We start from the raw sequence: 20765 nt of genomic DNA on the forward strand, positions 1-20765 counted from the left end.
TGCGTTTTGCACGTGATAGAAATTATTGTTTTTATTTATTAAGAAAAAAGAAAATAAAAAATTTTGATTAAATTTAATTTGTGGTTACAATTAGTTTTAATGCAACTCTTTCTCTTGCTTTTGTTTGCTTTTTTAAAGTAATTACAAGAATAGAATTGAATATATATTTTGTGACATATTCAATTTGATCTTCTTGCTCTTAAATTCATTGCTCTTTATAATCTTTAGCTGAACTTTCATATTTTCCATCGATCTTTTTTTTTCAAAAGTTTTTTATCTTCCCTTTAATTTTTTTTAAAACAAAAAATAAGAAATATTATTCAAAGTAATAAAACATCTTTGCCTCTTATCTACGACTTTGATGGGTTCATGAGTCAACTTCACATTTGCCTCTTTAGAAAACAATTCGAGTGCCTTCACCTTATTTTGTTTGGTGGTGATTAACTTGCTTGTCGTCTTCTCAAATATCAAATGGTCGTGTGTGACATGCACTATGTCATCTCAAGCATCTTCGCTTCCCCATTCATTTATTCTCCCTGGTTGACGGGGATGGATGCAGGTATGGACTATCCTGAGTTATAGCTAAGTTTTTTTTATTAGCTATATAAATTTTGTTAAGTATGAATTATGAAATGACAGTGCTGAATTAAAATCGGAATTAATTTGGATTTGATTTGATCGAGTTATATTCGAATCAAATTTGATCGGATTAAATTGATTTAATTAATTTAAAATGAATTAATAAATTTTAGGGTTTGAATTTGGATTTGCTATGCAATTTTGCTCCTACCGTCTCACGCATAAGTCTCCACTCGCGGTCAGGACCACTCCTTCCATTGCCAGACCCTTGCCTCCGGAGGTGTAGTCATCGATATGGCCGCCCTCGCTCAATTTCTTGAAACGCTAGTAAGTATTTGCTTTTGCATTTGGTTCTTGCGTTGCAAGAGTGTGGACTTGTGAGACGAGCCACAAGGTTGTTATGTTTTGGGATCTATCAAATGTTTGCTTTTGGCTCTTCGAGTGTAGGAAGGAGGCTTGGTACGATTTTTTGTAGATAATGTGCCATTAGGCGTTGGCTTTTGGATCTTCGAGTGTAGGAAAGGGGATTGAGAAGAAGTTTTTAGGGTTATCCAATCTTTGCTTTTGCGGTTTAGGTTGGAGGAAGGTGGAGATATAAGATGAAGTTTGTGATAGTTCACTTCCTGATAATTGAGAATAGGAAGCACATTTGTTTGATAAGAAGATTTTGGAAACGATTTGCACGTTCGAGATTTAGTTCTTGCTCGATATGAAATAATTGTTGTTCAATAACCGACAACACACTCTTTCGGAATGATCGGGAACCGAGCCCGATCGTTGCAATAGTCATAAACCATGTGGTTCAACCGCACCCACCGATAGGCTCGAGCTTGGACCACGTTCAATTGCCGGTATGAAGGTGCCTCCCACCAACTAGTGACGATGGTGCTAGAGCCGATACACGTGCCGAGCACGGGGTCGGTGGCACAAGCCTCGATGTCGAAGTCTTTGTAGTAGGCCTTAAATGGGCCGGCAGCCCAATTCGTCTTCTCGAGGCCGCCACGAGTGGCCCAATCGTCAGCGTTCCAAAGAGTGGAATAGATGCCCATGGGCTGAGTGTTGGGGTAAGGAACCCCTCTAGCTTCGTGGTTCTTGTAGACTCTTATGGGAATGGCATCGACAAAAAACCTAAAATAATTATAAAATAATAATCATGAATTTATCAGAGAATAATTACATTTCAAATAAAATAGTGATTGCAAGAAATTAATTAGTAATGGCTGAAACATCTGCAAAGATTCCATTCCATCTCACTCCGAAAGCTAAAAAAATTATTTTTTTTAAAATGTATTTTTTTAATTTATTATTCTGGTTTGTAAACCTAATGAGTTGGATCATCCTTCCTTATTTTCATTTCCATTTATTATATTTTTTTTCATCTCATCATATATTTAATTTTTATTTATATTCATCAAATTTGGGTTGTAAACCTAATTTGTAAAGGAGATTAAGTTATTACTATAAATCATTATTATTATTTTTAAAAATATATATATTGTTGTTTTTGTCAAGTTGTGGGTGTCTTTTACTTTTTGATATTATTTTATTTATTATTTAATAAAACAAAATGCAAGTGGTAGATTCTTTTATACATATAAAAAATAGCTTTGTGAACAAGACTCGTGAAAGCTCGAGTCGACAAATGTTTTAAAAACTGAATCGAATTAATTAGATCGATTCGTTGAGTCGACCGATACAATGTAAGAATACATTATTGCCGAAAATAAAAGTAAAAAAAATAGAAAATCAATCAATTCGTTCAAACTAGCGAACACCTTGTGATAGAACTAGAATCCAACCCTAATGACCGATGGATAACTTACTTTATTAATTAATTTTAAAATAAATAAATAAATAAATTTAAGAAAGGTAGTGGTAGCACTCACACAATGTGGTGATGGTTCCATAGAATGGAATACGTGTGGAAATCTTTTGAAGGGTCAAACCAAAGGTTGACTCTTTGTTCTCTGTCTCCTTTGCCATGAGCATAGACATTGGTCTGCACTGTGTAGGGTTGACCTGACCTGTTCCCCAAGAACTCAAAGTCAACCTCATCCCTAACTCCCCCTGTTTCAGAACTCAACTGCAAAATATATAAATAAAATATATTAAATAAATAAATCTAAATTGTAATTAAATTATTCTATTAATTGATCTCACATAAAATGCTGTGACAGTGCCCGCAGAGTCGCCTGAGATGAGCTTGATCTTCATGCTGACGTGGCCAAACATGAACTTGTTCCTCGAGGCAAATCCAGATCCTTCGTAGTATGCAAATAATTAGCCATATGATGATTAGCGGATGAGATTAAAGACTAATTAATTGCATTTTAGCTAGGTCATTAGTGAAAAAATATGTATTAGAATGACAATTATCAAAATGTTAAAATAGGCTACCGGAGGATTGGTCAAGGATGAGTTCGATGGTCGAGCCTCTGTCGACCGTGGTGACATGGGAGTCAGCCCACGTCACGTGGAAGTCACGCTCGAAGTTGGCAAGCCGAGCCATGCAGCATGAAAGTAGAAGGAAGAGTGCGAAAATGAAAATGAAGAAGATCGAAGAGGGAGTTCTCGCATCCATGCCTAATGTGGCTCTTGAGCTAGTAGTTGATGTGGTGGCTTTCATGTATGACTTCTTGGTGTTATTTATAGATGACATAAAGGAAAGGAAAGCAAAAAGGGTACAGAAATGTTACCCTTAAGTTAGGGCACCCCTTCAATAATGGTGTCAGAGGTAGCAGCTACCCTGCCCTGCAAAATGTTTAATTTTTATTTATTTATTTTATTCAGGGAAAGGAATCGAAGTTTGGGGTTTAAGAGTTTTGAGGCATCCGATGCTTGCTTTAGGTGGGGGGCCATGCCAATGACAAAGACAAGGGACAGTCTTGCACTCTTTTCATAGGGCACTACTCTAGGGTTAGTGAGGTTATTTATTTATTTATTGTTGGCTCCTTTATCCACAACTCACAAGTGGCACGTGAAATGGCACTTTGAATTTATATATTATTTTAATTAGTGAAAAGGATTTTAATTGCAAGTATCTAATCAGACATTGAGATCATGATTGAATATTATTTGATCGTCTTTCTTCGAGAAAGAAACGAAACAGCTATTTGAAATCTTAAGAAAAGACTTTAGTTTCTTGTGAGAGAAATCAGGCCAATTGAAGAGGAGGATTTCTTCAAACAACAAGGAGAAGAGGCTTAATGAAAAATTATAAGTTCACATTTCTTGGGAAAAAATACTAATATAAAGATTGTAATATTTTGTATAAAGATTTGATGCTTAAATAGGGATCTTCATATGAATATTATATGAAAGACCTCTTCAATCCTCTTGTCTAGGAATCAAGAGTTTTGCATGAAAGACCTCTTTAGGTTAAGTAGCAGCATATGGAGTTTGTTACCGCTTGCGAAGAATGGAGTTTCGATACTCAAATTAAATGCAACTCATTGAGTAATAAAATTCTATCTCCTAACTCGGTTGATTCTTATGATTTATGTGTGGTCATTTAGGATATGTAAATTAAAATACTCTATGCAAACTAATAAAATTAAATTTGTTATCCGATATTGAAGATCAACTCCGAGGCATACCTCCATCCTCCAACTCGTCGACGAGCTGGCTGATCGGAGCAGAGACTATTAGACTAACATCAACAAAGTTTCCAACTACAGTCCAAGTTAAAGGGTGCTTATAACAACTGTAAATAAAGCTGGAACATGAAAAATACCTTCATTCACAGTTAAAATCAATTAGAAGGAGAAAAAAAAGTTACATGGAGTCGTAATCACTCGTCCAAATCGAAACGAAGACTTTGTGCACGACTCTTTAGCTATGTCAGCAGGATTAATATCTTTAAGGAACAATACTTTGTACTTGTGCGTATGCGTATCAAAAATATCAAATGACGGTTCTCGTTTATGAAGGAGCATTGGAACTTTCCTGAGCTGCCCCATCATCTGCAAAGAACCATGCATAAAGGTCACAAGATGTTCCTAGATGATATACTTCGATCAGATTGGGTAGAAGATTACAAATGCTATGAATGGTCAGTCCTCCATCGAATTTTCAACGAAGATCTTGGCAATTGATGGCTAATTATTATTATTTTTTTATAAAAAAAAGGTCATCAATTGCCTAGATCAAACTTCGAAACTCCCTAAAATTTGCATTCAGTTGGGTATGAAACTTGTACCTTGTTTCTTCCTCCAGAAAGAGCATCTGCTAAAATATTCGGAGAAGGGAGTACTCGGTACTGGGATAAGTTTTCCAAGAACTGCCAGGGGCCAACTAAATGGAGGAAAACAAAAGCAAAGGAATAAACAAGTGAGTATTGAGTTTGAAGGTTGATAAATCAAAATTGACATTAGTTTTTGCACTCTTAGTTTTATTTTTATTTTTAAAAAATCTAAGTCAAGAAATACCTCTCACCTTATTATAGCAATTGCGATTGAAACAAACCAGAGCTTCCAATTGAGCCTTACAGTTTTAGTAAATTGTCCAAGGAACTCAACAATCATAATCTAGAAAAACAAAGAAAAATTGTAAATATAACATGAGCAAACGAATGACCCAACCGAAGTTGGTCAGAATTTTGTAAAATAGGACCCAAGGAAATATTTCTTTTGGGCATTTTTATCAATTCATACCCGTGTATTTCACTTTAGACCAAATCACGCCTGTCTGTTCAGTTTTTATTAAATCATGCTCCAGTTTTTATTCTTTTCCTGATATTAACCGTACTTTCCAAGTTCCTCCAACACCCGAATGGATAAAAGACAGTCCAATGCATAAAGTTGTTATTAACGAGAGATCATGGAGAATGGTCTATTGTACGTAATCTATTCTGCATTGCAAGAGGCTGTTTTCACGACTCAAACCCGTGACCACCAAGTCACATGGCAGTAACTTTACAATTGCACCAAAGCTCCCCTTCCAAAATGGATGATTTGAAAAAAAAATCAAGTTGCCACATTATTTAATGTGACATTTTTAAAAAAAAATCAAGTTGCCACATTATTTAATGTGACATTTTTAGGGTTTGTCAACCTAAGATGGTGGGAAACTTCTAAGATGATTATCATTTTGTTAAGATGTCTAACACACCAACCAATGACGATTATTTTTGAGTATTTCACACCTTAATTTCAATTTTTTTTGAGATATTAACCCCACAAGATTACATTAAATGCAAGTTGATTTTCAAATCTGCTTACTTTCAAGTCAACTTCAAATTTATGCATAATTAAGGTGTAAAGGACTCATCAATCACCATCTGCATTTGGAATATGGAGGATCCATGGAAATGTAATCTAAGACAACAAATGCTGAGAACTTGGTGAAAAATAAAGCGTGATGTGATTTGGTCAAAGATGAACACCAAGGGGCATGATTTGAAAAAAATTGCTCATTTATGGAGCCAAAATGATATGGACGCAAACTACAACAAATATGCACATCAAATGAAGAAGACCAAAAAAAAATTTGTTAACAACAATAAATAAGATAACATTTATTTAAATATGATGATGATATAGTATGGGATAGAGTCTAATGGCGTAGATATAACCGACCCCACCTAGTGAAATAAGGCTTGATTGTTGTTGTTGTTCTAGTTCAGTTCAGCTTAAGCTATCAAATAAACCCTTGTCTAGTTTGATTCAGATTCGACAATGATTGGCAGTACTATAGTCTTACCCCTGAGCCCTTTGGTAATTCAAAATAACGATAGGGATACCATTCGCTCACCTGGAGAATAGTTGTAAGGCCAACTATCCCAATAAAGAGGTGATTTTTGAGGACACCACTGAAGACATTCAGTTCGTCTACTTTTCGTGCGTTAAACTCGTTAAAAATCTGCAAAATGAAATGTAGGTGTGAGAATCTAATTGATGGGTGGAGAATATGACGAAGTGAAATTGAAAACAAAAATTCACTTTTTTCCAGAATTATGGACGTGGGATAAAAACTAACAAAGTTACCTGACATAACACGAAGGTATTAAATATGAAGGTATTTTTGGCTTTGTTTGCATGTTCTCGAGTTTCATGCTTTAGATGCAAAATGCTTTTACCAGCAAAATTTAGGACAAGGAGGACTGTGATTTGGTAGAAAGCCTGCAATTTAGTATCACACGAATATAACTCCATAAAATAGAAAATTAAAATGTTAGAAAACAAAAGAAAAGCTCCATTTGACATCCTATTTAGGAATAATTACATTAAATACTCTTCTAGTTGAAGACTACAATCCTGTTCCGTGCCTTATTCATCCAACCTAAACTCTGTACATTGTCATCAACTTCGATACATCATTAATGATTCATTTACCCTCAAGGATGGAAACTAGGTGGAAGAGAATGCATGGCAGGCATGAAAGGGATGGCGAGTGATGTGTAGAAGTTCGAACCCCATTTACCCTAGCTAAAAGAGAGAGAGGTGCTTTCCACAAATTACACTACCACAATTATCATCTCCTCGCACGTCCTGGTAGCTGCTTGCACCAGCCACTCCCATCACTACTGTGAGTGAGGCTGTCGAATGCTGAAAGTGACTCCTTCAAGTTCCCTCCTCCATCCCACCTCCAGTTGCATTGTCAACTCCAACTTTGCCCTAGTACGCCTCCACATCCAGCTTAATCCCTGCAGGAGGTGATCTTCTCCTCAATTTTGCACATCCGAGTCATCTGCTTGCATTAGCCACTCCCATCACCGCTGTTAGGTGAGGCCATCTAATGTTGAAATTAAATCCTTGAGCTAGTAATGACAACCCCCAGACAACAACTATAACAATCAATTGCCCTTAATTGCCCACCAACCATGCAACAAAAAGGAGATGTCACAAACTCTGTGGAGATTATCCACTTCCGCCGCGATGTGGGCTTGACCGATTTTGGGAAAATTTTGATTTTGGAAATCAATCAAACTCTTCTGACTCCCTGCGAGGGTAAATGGAGGAATGGACTATTTTTCACCTCAAAACTCTCATCCTTCCATGGTAGTGCTTTCTATCAAGGGTAACCAAAGCCTAAGGTTTATTCCCAGAATACCCCATTACTTACCATTTATTGGTTCAGAATTAAAAAGCTCCTATAGTAATCTTTTAAATATTTTCCTCTTTCACTAGGCTTGTTCTTGGTTTTCGTATCAAACAACTTCAACTGCACTTGAGCACAACATCCAGTACCTCTACATGTGGAAGGCATTCTTTCTCATAATGCAACTATTTCCGCAAGATGTTTTCCCTTTCTTACAAGTAAAAATTCTTACAAAAACAAACTTCTAGTTGAAGTTAATTAAAGATCCCTTTTATGATTATTCAGTCAACTCAATGTTAGTTGTACGGTAAAAACAACTGGTAACAGAAAACAAGTTGGAAGATGTGCCCTGTGAGAATTTCAATGCAGATACATAAGCTTAAGTTGTGCAGTTAATTATTCATGCTGCATGGTACATTTTGATACAGGAGAAATAAAACAGTGTACCTGAACCATAAGATTCCTCCACATGATATTGGTGATAAGAGGTTCCCTAACGTACAACAGAGGAAACACATCAATTGTCAATCATTGCATATACCTGCTAAAATTTTCTGAAGCTTAAACACAGTGCAAGCATATTGAAGCCTTGGATTTGACATAATTAGTAATAAGCAAACAAACAACATTTCATGAGATCTTTCAGATGATGATTCAACAAGGAGAGAATACTTGTAGAAAATGGCTTGAAGAGATACAAGATATGCTGTATATAATTGAAATTGCTTATCAGCCATTAAACATACTTAGTCAACATAGTTCGAGTGCAAAAGCTAACTAGCACTAGCACTCCAAGCAACAATAATTGCATGCCAGGGAACCCAGTTACTGAGAAAATGCTAGAATTGTGAAAATTCAGGAAACACAAACATTTAGGTAGACTTCATGGCTTTCCTCTTTATTTCATGACCATTCATTTCATTCATTTTTTCATGAATAAAAATACTACTATGTATTTTGTTTATGAATTAAATAAGGCTTCATTCTTGCTTTAGTGTAAGTTAAACTTCGCCACTTAGTTTATATTTATCCATAAACATGGGTTTAGTTGCTCCATTTTGCACTAGCAAAGAATTTGTTGTTACTTATATTTACTATACATAAAAGCATATTAACTACTGAATTATTAAATTGTTACATTGTTCTTATAAAGGAACACACAGTTTTGGTATTAAAAAAAAGCACAAAAATTTCATACATAACACGACACAAGAAGATAAAGTGACACAAGTCAAAATTATTCAGCTAAAAACAAATTGCTAGACATTTGAAGCATTTGTCACCTCCGCCCAACAGGAGTCCTGTCCATAAGGTGGTCAGTAGGCGGTTCAGTTGCCAAAGCAAGTGCCCCAAGTGTGTCCATAATAAGATTGACCCACAGAAGCTGTCAAAGGCAATTAAATAATTCACTGTTAAACAAGATAGGAATAGTGGCTCAGCAAATAACGAAGTAAAAGTTTTTGGAAAAACAAAAGAGTGAACAAAGTGGTTCACTCAAAGTTCCATTGAAAATAATGAAGTACAAGTTGAAGACAATCTTTTTGGAGAATCACAGCACCAGTTACAATTGCTGGTACAATTTAATTGTCATCTTATAATGTTAAAGATAAACCGGCAAATTAAAAGCCTAATTTTCTTCTTGCAATATTAAAAATAAAATTACATTTGAGAGTTGTTTGTCATTCTCCCAGTAAGGGAAGTCATTACTGGGAAAAATACACTGAGTCACGTGGATAACCAACCTGAACAGTATTCAAAGGAACTTCGCCTGATGAAAATGCAGCAACAACATTTATCGTAAGTGCAGCAACATTGACAGTGAGCTGGAATTGTATAAATTTCTGAATATTTGCATACACAGAACGACCCCAACGGACAACCTAAAACCCAAAAAGAATGTCTTCTCATACTGTTGGCAGTTCCATCACAACAGTTATTGTAAATGACATGTACCTTTACAACTGATGCAAAATCATCATCTAATATAATGATGTCAGAGCTTTCTTTTGCTACTTCTGTTCCCTGTATGCCCATTGCAAGCCCAATATCTGCCTGAAAGCAAATGTAAAGGTGAGTAGAGTAAGTGATTCTTTTAAAATGAAACAAAAAGAAAAATCAGAGAAAAGATAGTGCAAAACCTCATGCAATGCAGGAGCATCATTAGTGCCATCGCCTGTTACAGCAACCACATGACCTCTTCTCCTTAGTGCTTGCACAAGAAGAAGCTTGTCATTAGGGGATGATCTTCCCATCACCTGGAGATGGTTCAAGACTTTGATTAATCATAAGCTCAATATAAGAATTCCAGAGGCGTACTAAAAAAATAAACAGATCTAGAAAGTTTTGCATTACTTAGAAGTTCCAACAAAATTTTACAAACTGAACTATCAAATTTAGTGTTGCTGACACTTGACACAAGTTAACTAGGTCCCCGTAACACTAATGTGCTAAATGCTCTATGCTGCCTTAATCATGCATAACTATGGGAAGAACCACAGACATTTCAAGAATCATTGAGCTGAAAACTGAAATCAAAATCATAAAGCAGGAAGAACCATTCGCAATTGAAAATATTAAATAGAGGAAAAACTAGTACAGTTCTTTATTAAGTAGGCATGGTAGTTATGCTGATATCATCCGAAGAATTCTATTATTTTACACAGATAACAAAAAATTATCCTCATAGGTTGCACCTATTTAAAGAATAAAATAGTAGAAAAGAGCAACCATTTCTTTGTTATGCCAATTAGGAGAAAATGAAACGACAAAAATGTCATTAGTGAATTCAACTAGGATGATGAGGAGTCGACTCCAGGAGAAGAGGGAGAAATGCTGGATAGTACATTTTGCAATTCAAACAGGCATAATGTTTTATCTGAACCAGCACACCAAGCCATAAACCAGGGACCAAAGAACACTTCCATTGTCATCCAAGAAACCAACTAGAGGTCTGTAAGAACTAGGGAACAGCAAACACACATGTTAAACATGATTTCCAGAGGTTGCATGAGGTTAGTTTAACAATAGAATTTTAGGTGGAAATTCCCCTCCCTACCCCAAAATGCTTACAACAACCTAAAATCAAATGACGAATAAAAAGTGTAAAGAAAGAAACACGCAAAACAAGGATATTGATCCTGGACAGAGGGAAAAGAATGTAAAGCATTAAAGGATACACGTTCGCCTGTGTAGTTTCATGTGTTAGAAACCATAAATACTTAATTATCTATTAAGGGATTTTAGATAATGTCATACTTTCATTACTTAGAAAAGATCCGTCAGTATCAAAAAAAATATAAGCAGCTCCAAATGAGAGGATAAGAGTTAACATACTGTTATTTTCTCAGAAATTTCATCTTGTTCGGCGTTGCTCTTGGTACGGAATGTTTTCCCCTCTATTAAAATCGGCTCAGGAGCATCAGCATCCTTAAGTATTCCACATTCTAATGCTATAGCCTTAGCTGTTCGAAGATTGTCACCAGTGACCATCCGAACCTACTTGATCAAGAATAATGATGCTAAGAACATTGCACAAAACAATTGGAATTACATTCCAGATTGGGTCAAAGTAGAAAAAAAAATCCTAGCTAACAAGGTTCAGTATGAAAACTGCCCAATTCAGGGTCATAATATATGAGATCAAAAGTCCAGACGTTAGCCAAACATAGCTTGACATGTATGAATTTACCATCTTAAATAATTTTAAGGGCGTTAATCAAGTGTCAATGCTGTACATTAATTTCCTAAATACCTTCATATGGCAATCATTGGAAGTCTAACAGGCACTGTCATATATAAATACATAGGAAAAGAATGCACTTTAGGTGTGAAATTTTAAAAATACCTTCACACCTGCATGAGTGCACAAAGCCACAGCTTCTCTCACTCCAGAACGACAAGGATCCTGATGAAAAATGCTAAAAATAAGTTAATTAAATTTCAAATAAAAAAATTGCAATAATGTTAGTATGACTTCCAAGGCCAACTGTGACTTGGCATTCATCAGAAATCATGTGATGGTAAATAAAGCCAAAGTATCATCGCTTTGTTCTTTATTCACAAATAACATTGCAGTGCCATTGAGTACCAGATCATGCATAGCACTGCTAAGATACAGCACATTATATTGAGGAACTCATATTGTCAATGTTTGTAGAGATACAGGTACAAGTCATGTTTATCATGTTGAAAAATTAATAAAAGTAAGAAAAATAAAAGATCAACAATAAGGAAAAAAGAGGTGTTACACTTCCTGCCTCATGTGATGCAATAAAAATAAATTGGAAAAGGATTAGTGCATATAGTCATAATGTACTTGAGAGTCACTGCCAACTATAGAAAATCCAACTTAGCTCATCTTATCAACTCATAGAAATTTAATTGATAATCCAATAATAAAGCACATTCTTGAGGCCCTACTTTCATTCCCACAATAGCAAGAAGAATCAAATGGTCGTCAGGCAATGACCAATCACCCCTATGCTCTTCATTCGGTATCTCTTTCAAATCTAAAGGTCTATAGGCAAAAGCCATACAGCGGAGGCTAACTGCTGCCATATCTTCAATGCACTTATAGAATTCATTAACCTGCCAAAGCAAAGGTGGATCAGAAATGGTAAGCTAAGGGACTAGAGGAACTTGTAGAGCTTGCCTTATCTGGATCCATTGGCTGCTGTTTACCATCTGTATCAAGCCAACTTGTACATGAGTCAACGATAACCTCAGCAGCACCTTTCCAGTGAACATGAACTTCAGAATTTGACTGAAATAAAATAAGTTTATAATGACAAGAAGTTAAATTTGAAAATAAAGAAAATTTGCCCATAAAAGGGAACATATAAATACAATATATTTCCAAGGACAGGATAGCTTCATGCAACTTAATATCACAATCCAATTGATGCAATTATACAGTGCAAAATGAATAGAAGAACAGTGAAGCATCCTTTGAAGGAAACCATGCAAGCTAGTAGATGGAATTCTAGCATATACATCTCTAAATAACATTGAAAATTATTATCTTGCTATTGAGATTGGGGGGAATTATTCCTCAAGAAATCCTAGGTGACGTACCCTCTACCTTTACATATATAGTGTTGTTGACAAATAAGGAATATTGCAAATAGCCCCTTACACATTACATATTTGCACACAACTTCGTAACACTCCACCTCAAGTTGAGCTCAAGTTGGTTCAAATATATCATAAAAACTTACAAATATATGCAATTCTAGCTCCTGTTAATAATTTGGTCAACAAGCCTGCCAACTGATCCTTAGAATTAATAAAAGGAGTGATGATGTCATTAGATCACACTCTTTGATGCAGTTCTCTACAATAAACTTTTAAACACCTCTCATGAAATATGAGATTCGAGGCTAAATACATCAGAACTTGATTGTCTCAGTAAAGCTTCATTGGCTTTGCAAAGGCATATTTTAACTCAGACCTCAGATGCTTAACCCAAATAAGCTTGCATGTTACTATGATTGTATCTTAATATTTTGCCTCTGCACTTATCCTTGCTAACATTTTGCTTCTTGTACTTCTAGGAAATAAAGTTGCTTGCTAAAAGAACACAATAGTAGGTGTAGGTCATCTACATCAGAGAATCCCACAATCTGAAAATGACCTCAATCACGAAATGAAATATTTTTTCCTAGAGAACTTTTCAAATAGCTAGAATCCTTGTAGCATTTTCAAGTAGCATAGAATCCTCATAATTACTACCCAGTGGTCATAACATGAATGCTCTCAGAACTAACTCATGACACCAACAAGTTAGGTTTGATGACAGTGAGATAATTCAATTTTCCTGCCGACTCCTTATGTTTTCTAGGGTCAGTCAGTCGCTTTGCCTGCCCTGATGCTAATCTGACTGTCAGATGCTAGTTCCTACATATAGATGTAGATCATCAAAGAATCCCACAATTTGAAAATGACCCTGATCACGAAATAAAATATTTTTTCCTAGAGAACTTTTCAAGTAGCTAGAATCTTTATAGCTTTTTCAAGTAGTGTAGAATCCTCATACCTACTACCTAGTGGTCATAACATGAATTCTCTAGGAAATAATTCATGACACTAAAAAGTCAAAGTCTGATGACATATCTGATGGCAGTGAGATAATTCAATTTTCCTACCAATTCCTTATGTTTTCTAGGATCAATCAGTAGCTTTGTCTGCCCTGATGCTAATCTGACACTAGGATTCATAGGAGTATCTATAGGTTTAGTTGATAGCATGCTAACCACCTCGAGCATATTTGACACTAGGAACCATACTTTGATATCTCTTGTCCCGAAGTCAGTACATGCAACCAAAGTGACGGACTATAGGTCAATCTCCTGTTGCATGGTTTTCTACAAGGTTATTTCTAAGATCTTAGTGAGTGAATCAACTCCTTCACCGATCTTAGGCTGCATTTGTGGAAGGTCAACTCATCACAGACAATATTCATTTGGCCTAGGAGCTCTTTCGAATATACAACAACAAGCGGATTTCTTCGAGATGCATCATGAAGATTGATCTTCAAAAGGCTTTTGACTTGGTGCATTGGGGTTTCCTACGTGAGGCCCTTATCGGATTACACTTCTCAGATAGATTTGTCGCTTAGATTATGAAGTGTGTGACTACCACATCCTTCTCGGTAGCCATTAATGGGTGACATTTGATTTTTTTCGAGGTGTCAGAGGACTGAGACAGGGAGACCCTCTATCGCCATATCTTTTTGGTATTTTTGTGGAAATATTTGGGAGACAAATACAACAGAGTACCCACTATCCTGGTTTAAACTACCACCCTTAATGTGCCTACCTCAAACTAGCTCACTTGGCCTACGCAGATAATCAATTTCTCTTCAACAGAGGTGATGCAAATTCAGTGGGTGTGTTGACTACATCTTTACAGGAGTTTGGTGTGGCATCAGGTCTTCAAATAAATAGACAGAAGCCATGTGTCTACATGGCAAGGGTTGATAATACGACATGTATGCGGTTGTTCACTGTTACAGGCTTTTAGGAGGGTTCCATGCCATTTAGGTATCCTGGGATTCCTGTAGCTACAGTGAGACTTCGGATTTCTGATTACAATCTCCTGTTGGATTCGCTAGGTAGACGGATTGATGCTTGGCCTAAAAAAACTCTATCTTATGCGAGCAAGGTACAACTTATTACCTCTATGTTACAAGGAGTGGAATGCTTTTGACTATTTATCTTACCACTTCCTATGTGTATTATTAATCGTATCTACAACATATGCAGGTCTTTCATGTGGATGTCCAAGCACCTGTCGGTCTCCTGGGATGATATATGCAGACTAAAGGATGAAGGTGTCTTGGGGTTTCGTTATTTGTGTGCTTGGAACTTACCCTCCTGGCTAAGGTATTATGGCCGGTGCAAGCCAAGGAGGATGCGCTTTGGATAAAGTGGGTGCATCACACTTACCTGAGGCGCATTGATGCTTGGTTGTGGGAGATTGCTCACATAGACTCCCCGCTAATCAAGTGGTTGCTCCAAATACAAGATCTTCTCCTTTCGGCGGCTAGGGCACCAGTGACTACTGGACAGATGTTGGAGGACTGATTTTCTCGGGATAATGCTGTGACTCAGGCTTATAATTTCTTTAGGCACCCTAGAGATGCCCCCCTATTGTGGAGCTTTAGAGGAGGATGCTACATATGCTATAGGAGATGTCCACATACAGGAGGATGATGCGCGTCTTCAGTAGATACTACTGAGGGAGGTGGCTGTTGACAAAGGTCCGTCACCTGACTTTGTCTTCTATGATTGACTATGTTTGGCGAGCGAGGAATAGTAGTTTCTTTAGAGAGGACAGTTAGATATTGAGTGGATATTCAGGAGTGAGCAATGTATACCGATCACTAGGAGGTATACTATGATCAGACGCTGTGTCAGACATAAGTAACCCCTAGGGATGAGGGATGGTTGATTATGGCGATCGGGCTTACCTAATCCTGGTTGTACACCTTTTTCTTTAGATTTAATATATTTTTATTTATCCAAAAAAAAGAAGATATAGATACCTTCTTCTAAGCAAACAACCTCAACACCACTCTACCAAGAATATACTTAAGGTTACAAGTCTCTAGCCTGGAAGTGTTGATAGTGATAATCTCCAAATTCTTTAAATTTTGCAATCCTCGTGAATTCATCACTTGTGTAATGATAATATCATTCACATAGACAATAAGAAAAGAAAGCATCTTCTAGACTCTAAAATGTGGAAGAACCCAAATTGATCTATAACACTTGCTAAGCTAAATTTTCAAATCATCTCTTGGAGATTGCTTCGGTTCATACAAATACTTCTTTCGTTTAAATAGGAATGATAAAGATGATGTAAAGGGAAAGAAAGGAGTGGACATGAAAAAAAATCACACCATGATATACAAAAGTGAGTAATACTAACTTTCCTATAGATGACCATAAACATGAAAGAGAATACTGAAGGAAATTTAATCATGAAGAATGAGAATGACATATAGTTGATGAGATGACATGTAATCACACTAGAAAGAAATGAGCATGTGTATGAGTAAAGTCTAATGAGCAATGTCAGTTATTTTGTTCTGCTACACTATTTTGCTAGGGTGCACACGCTCACAAAGATTGATGAAGAATATCATGGTTGAATATAAATGAATGTAAGGAGTGAGTGAAACTAGTATACCTAGTACTTGATAAAGAGGCCAAATTGATAAAATTGCATAGGTATCAAGAAATCTAGGCTAGATATAAATCTTAGTGCAAGCAATGAAGAGAAGGTCAAGCATGAGAGAGGGATTTCAGCATTTGGTCTTGAATATAAGCTTGTGCCCAAACGAGAATGATCACGGAAGAGTGAAGGGGCATAACACTTGTTCATTTGGTCAAAGAATGGGGGATGATACAAACTATATATGAACAAGTTCATGAACAAACTAGGTGTTCAACTCGATAAGAGTTCATTTATGTTCGTTCAATAGTATAAAATATAAGATTTTTTTTACTTTATTCAAATAGATATAAGAAATATACTGATTTATAATTTTTTATAATATGTTAAAATTAAGAAATTAATATACATTTGATTTGTTAAATTAATATTTTAATTAAATTATAATTCAATAGTATCTTTAGTTGAGCTCAATAAAAAGCTCAAGCTCGAGATTTTTGGTAAAGCTTGGCTTCATTACATCCCTAAACACCACTTGATTGAAGGAGGCCCAACAGTTTGCCAAAGGGTACCATTGTTGGACACTGCTGAGACCATGATAGGAGGGGCACTCCAACAATCAAAGATATTGTGTCACCTGTGTAGAGGAAAGCACGTGCAAGAACCGAGCAACCTAGGAACAATACAAAAGGAAGAATAGAGGCATGTCTGCAGGTGTCAAATGTTGAATATAAAAGGATGACCAAAGCTAGAAACTTAGTCACAGAAGGAAGAGAATCAACCAAAGGGGATGCGAGAAATCACAACTTGCATGGAGACAATTCTAGTAGATTAGGCAATGGTGGAAAGAAGACGAAAAGTTGTAAAGGAGGCTCGTCGGGGTATCTAGGAAGCATGCAAGCAGGTTTACGATCAAGGTCTGACCCAAGAGAAAAAGTTTCACTGTATGATAATGAGTGGAAGGACAAACACACAAAGGAGTACGTGAGGATGTGATGAGGAGCGACAATGGAGAAATGAATCTAATTTGCAACGACGAAAGAAAAGGAAGGTGGGGATGGCTCTAGTACCATGTCAAGATAAGGGAGAAATTCTTCCTCAATGACCATAAGTAGCCCCCTCTACTTTTATACATGTATTATGACGAGTATGGAAAATGACAAATAGCTCTCTTACTACATATTTACACAAAAGTTCATAAAAGTTTCTTGTTATATTAATGTCTTCAAGTGCATGATTAGAGTTAGAGAAAATGGATAAGATAAATCATCTGATATATCTTACAAATATCCAGAAAAATAGGCAACTTGCTCTTAAACCAGACATAAAATGCTGAATTTAAAAATATTAGTTAAGAGTTTTAAAACAAAAAAAAATATTAGAATCAGCAAAACCATCTTTTTAAAATGATCATGCATACTATTACTAATTCTAATTGTATGTTTTTTTGTCAAAAAAAAATCAAATAAAAAACACCATTACCAATTGTATGGCAACACCTGCACGTTTTTTCTCTGAATTAAAGGGGAAAACATGTATAATTGAAGATTTTGATCTTGCATCATCAAAGTTCATTCCAAGCTGTAGAAAAACCACAAGCATGCATCAGCAAGTTTGGTTAAACAATGGCGAAAAGAAACACCCAATATCAAACGATACCTTAACCCCCCAAGAAAGAATTGCCTTTTCAGTAGGTGATCCACTAAGCTCGATAACACCACCATCCTGTTCAAATGTATGAAAAGCTGAGCCACCTCATAATGTTTTCATAAATCCTAAAACATGGATAAAGAATCACCATAACACAACCATCATCATTGCGCAATGGATGGTCATTGTCATCTAGACACAGAAAAATTAACATGGATAATGTCCAAGTGGAAAAGGTTCCGTAAATGTGAGATATGGCATTAGTTAAGTGAATGTTTTAAATCAATGGAAGCTGGGTAATAGCAAGAAATTATTTCCCAAATATTTAGGCAGCCAAAGATCTTTTTATAAGACTTAGAAGATTATTGCAAATGTTTGAAAACTGTTGATGAGGCATATTGCTATCAGTGCTAATCCCAAACTCTGTGGAAAAGTTTGCAAGTTGTATTAGGCAACTGACAGCAAGAAGGAAAAAAGGTTGTCGAATTTCACCAACAGCTCTAAGGTATATTGATAGGTAAATAAGCGCTGTCAAATCTTTTGTTACCGGCAATCACTCCATGTAACACATTTTCACATCGTCCCCACCATCTCCTCCATATACTATCAATCTGACCCCAAAACACAGTTGAGGAGTTTGCAGTTGCACATTAGACTGCTGACAACTAGAATGATAAAGCTTTGTCAAATTTATGAACAGCTCTAAGGAATATCCCTAATTAAATTAAGAGCAGTCATATGTTGAGTTATCATTCCATGTACATCTTCTCAGATCCCCTTCTAGGTCTCTTTGCAGAATCAATCATAATCAATTAGTGTACCGATCCTCCAAACAGGGGTGTAAGCCATTGTGTAATTGAGAACGCTTTTATCAACACTTCAATAAACTAATAAGCTGAATTTTTCAGTTTGCATTAGTTTTGTTTATTGGTTTCAGTCACAGATACGCCACCCTATTACTAGGTGTCTTTCAGTTACTATGTTGATCAATACAACTTCTTACTATCCTTTAACTACCAATGGCTAGACAATAACTACACAATTCCAAAGACAGATAGAACCTTACCTATAAGCATCCAGCCATCTCCATTATACTTTTTTGAAAAAAATTTATATGCTATAACTTATCTCCTAGTGAAACAAGTCAGAAAAAGTTAGACGTGTAACTTTTTCACACTCAAGCAGGATTCTCATTTGAATTTTTATTTTCACATTCAATTTGACTGTTTTAGAATGTACTACGAGTAGAAAAATAGTTCTCAGGTTTTCCTTGATTTTATGGCCCTATCAGGAAAATGTTTCACTGTTTTGAGATCATAAACTATCAGTAGCCCAGTTGTAAACTGAAAAAAAGTTAACATGATGAACAGGATTAGTTCCTCTATCCTATTATTTATTAAGGTCCTTTTAAAAATAAACCTCAACCTAATAACTATTGGAAACACTATCAGTCCTACAAACCTCCAATGAAGGAAGCTTCTTCATTTTCCATTTTTTCTATTAGACTTGCACAAATGGAATATTTTTTTATGCATTTCAATGAGCCAAAATTTTCATAAGGGATAAGTATTTTTGATGAAATAATAATGTTTGTTTAGTTTAAAGTGTAACATTAATTATCTTTTTTCTTAAAAGTTTCTCCCACCTACCTATAGTTGAGCTCCTATATCTCATAGCTATTGCAGATAATACAGAATTACCTCACAATTAAGAGAATTATTGATTTTTACTTTCTATTAGACTTGCACAAATGAAATTTCTTGTTTATGTGTTCCAATGAGCCATAATGGTCATGACTAAGGTACAAGTACTTTAGATGAAATAATGACTTTTTGGCAGTGTGACTAGTTATCTTCTTTCTTAAAAGTGCTTCCTTCCTGCTTATTGTATACTCCTTATAATTTTTGCACAGTAGACATTTTAACTTCAACTTGCATTCTGATCATATGTTGCTACATGATTAAGATACATAATTGAGCAGGAAAGTGAGGAATAGTTCTTTTTGTTAATATTTATGGATTTCTATAAGATTAGGAGGAAATGACTACTAGAGGAATGCAAAACATTCCAAATAGGCAAACTATCGTATCAAAAGAATGCCTTTATGCACTAATCCAGCTGATGTTATTTTCTATGAACATCCATATTCTTGCATCGATTACAAATCCAATACCTTTAGAGAGATAACATGCCATCAGCATGAAAGCTTGATAAGAAAAAACAGTGTATGTGAGAGAGAAGAGCATGCCTTTGGATGAAACACATTGCCTCTTGTATTCTGAGAAATTCCATCAATTAAGCGAGACAATACAGAAGCAGGGAACAACTCAGCGTTATCAGGAGGATCTATCTTTTTTTTGCCAATGTATGCCTCCACAATTGTCATCTGTGATTAAGTTACTTTTAGGAACCATGAGAACTTTTGTTAAATACACACATATCTGACACTTGCAGCCTAAAAAAATGATTTTTTCAGGATCTGCTCCAAGTTATGCAAACTACTGAATAGTTGCTTGCATCAATAAAGCAACAGTGAAATAATCAGCAACCTCATTCCGGGTCAAAGTTCCAGTCTTGTCACTGCAAATGGTAGTAGCTGACCCCATAGTTTCACATGCAGAAAGCCTCCTCACCTGCAAAATAATCACCATCAAACTATTGTCTTGTGGATTAAGATACAGCCTTGTTACTTGAGTATAAAAAATATCGCTTACGAGAGCCTTGTCCGTCATCATTTTTCGCATTGAATATGCTAAGCTGATTAAGAAAACAAACAAATTTTTTAACAATATAAGAAAGGGAAGCTAACTCGTAACTAGGTA

At 35.8% G+C, this 20765-nt stretch overlaps 2 protein-coding genes across 2 annotated transcripts in view; both read right to left on the minus strand.

The window, feature by feature from the left end:
• Positions 1-1288: 1288 nt before the first annotated feature.
• Positions 1289-3088, minus strand: LOC141820877 (putative xyloglucan endotransglucosylase/hydrolase protein 7). Its single transcript, XM_074708237.1, has 4 exons — positions 2977-3088; positions 2740-2840; positions 2466-2662; positions 1289-1707 (listed from the first exon to the last, which is right to left on the minus strand). Exons 1-4 carry the CDS (start codon positions 3086-3088, stop codon positions 1305-1307), a joined length of 813 nt encoding a protein of 270 aa, XP_074564338.1. The 3' UTR covers positions 1289-1304.
• A 1201-nt stretch (positions 3089-4289) lies between these two features.
• Positions 4290-20765, minus strand: part of LOC141820805 (calcium-transporting ATPase 5, plasma membrane-type-like) — a 30792-nt gene continuing 14316 nt past the window's right edge. Inside the window, exons 17-35 of the mRNA XM_074708155.1 lie at positions 20658-20700; positions 20493-20576; positions 20192-20329; positions 17953-18018; positions 17776-17874; positions 12269-12379; positions 12037-12204; positions 11462-11521; positions 10951-11112; positions 9756-9872; positions 9571-9669; positions 9360-9497; positions 8901-9001; positions 8065-8110; positions 6564-6698; positions 6331-6438; positions 5014-5105; positions 4778-4872; positions 4290-4541 (exon numbers count right to left, since the gene is read on the minus strand). Of these exons, the coding sequence (XP_074564256.1) occupies positions 4501-4541; positions 4778-4872; positions 5014-5105; positions 6331-6438; positions 6564-6698; positions 8065-8110; positions 8901-9001; positions 9360-9497; positions 9571-9669; positions 9756-9872; positions 10951-11112; positions 11462-11521; positions 12037-12204; positions 12269-12379; positions 17776-17874; positions 17953-18018; positions 20192-20329; positions 20493-20576; positions 20658-20700 (1903 nt within the window). The 3' untranslated portion in view covers positions 4290-4500. The remainder of the gene's footprint in view (positions 4542-4777; positions 4873-5013; positions 5106-6330; positions 6439-6563; positions 6699-8064; positions 8111-8900; positions 9002-9359; positions 9498-9570; positions 9670-9755; positions 9873-10950; positions 11113-11461; positions 11522-12036; positions 12205-12268; positions 12380-17775; positions 17875-17952; positions 18019-20191; positions 20330-20492; positions 20577-20657; positions 20701-20765) is intronic.

The sequence above is a fragment of the Curcuma longa genome, unplaced genomic scaffold, assembly GCF_044706935.1.
Source record: "Curcuma longa cultivar G26 ecotype Majalengka, Jawa Barat unplaced genomic scaffold, ITB_CL_G26_1.1 utg8573_np1212_1322966_RagTag, whole genome shotgun sequence".
NCBI classification, from domain to species: Eukaryota; Viridiplantae; Streptophyta; class Magnoliopsida; order Zingiberales; family Zingiberaceae; genus Curcuma; species Curcuma longa.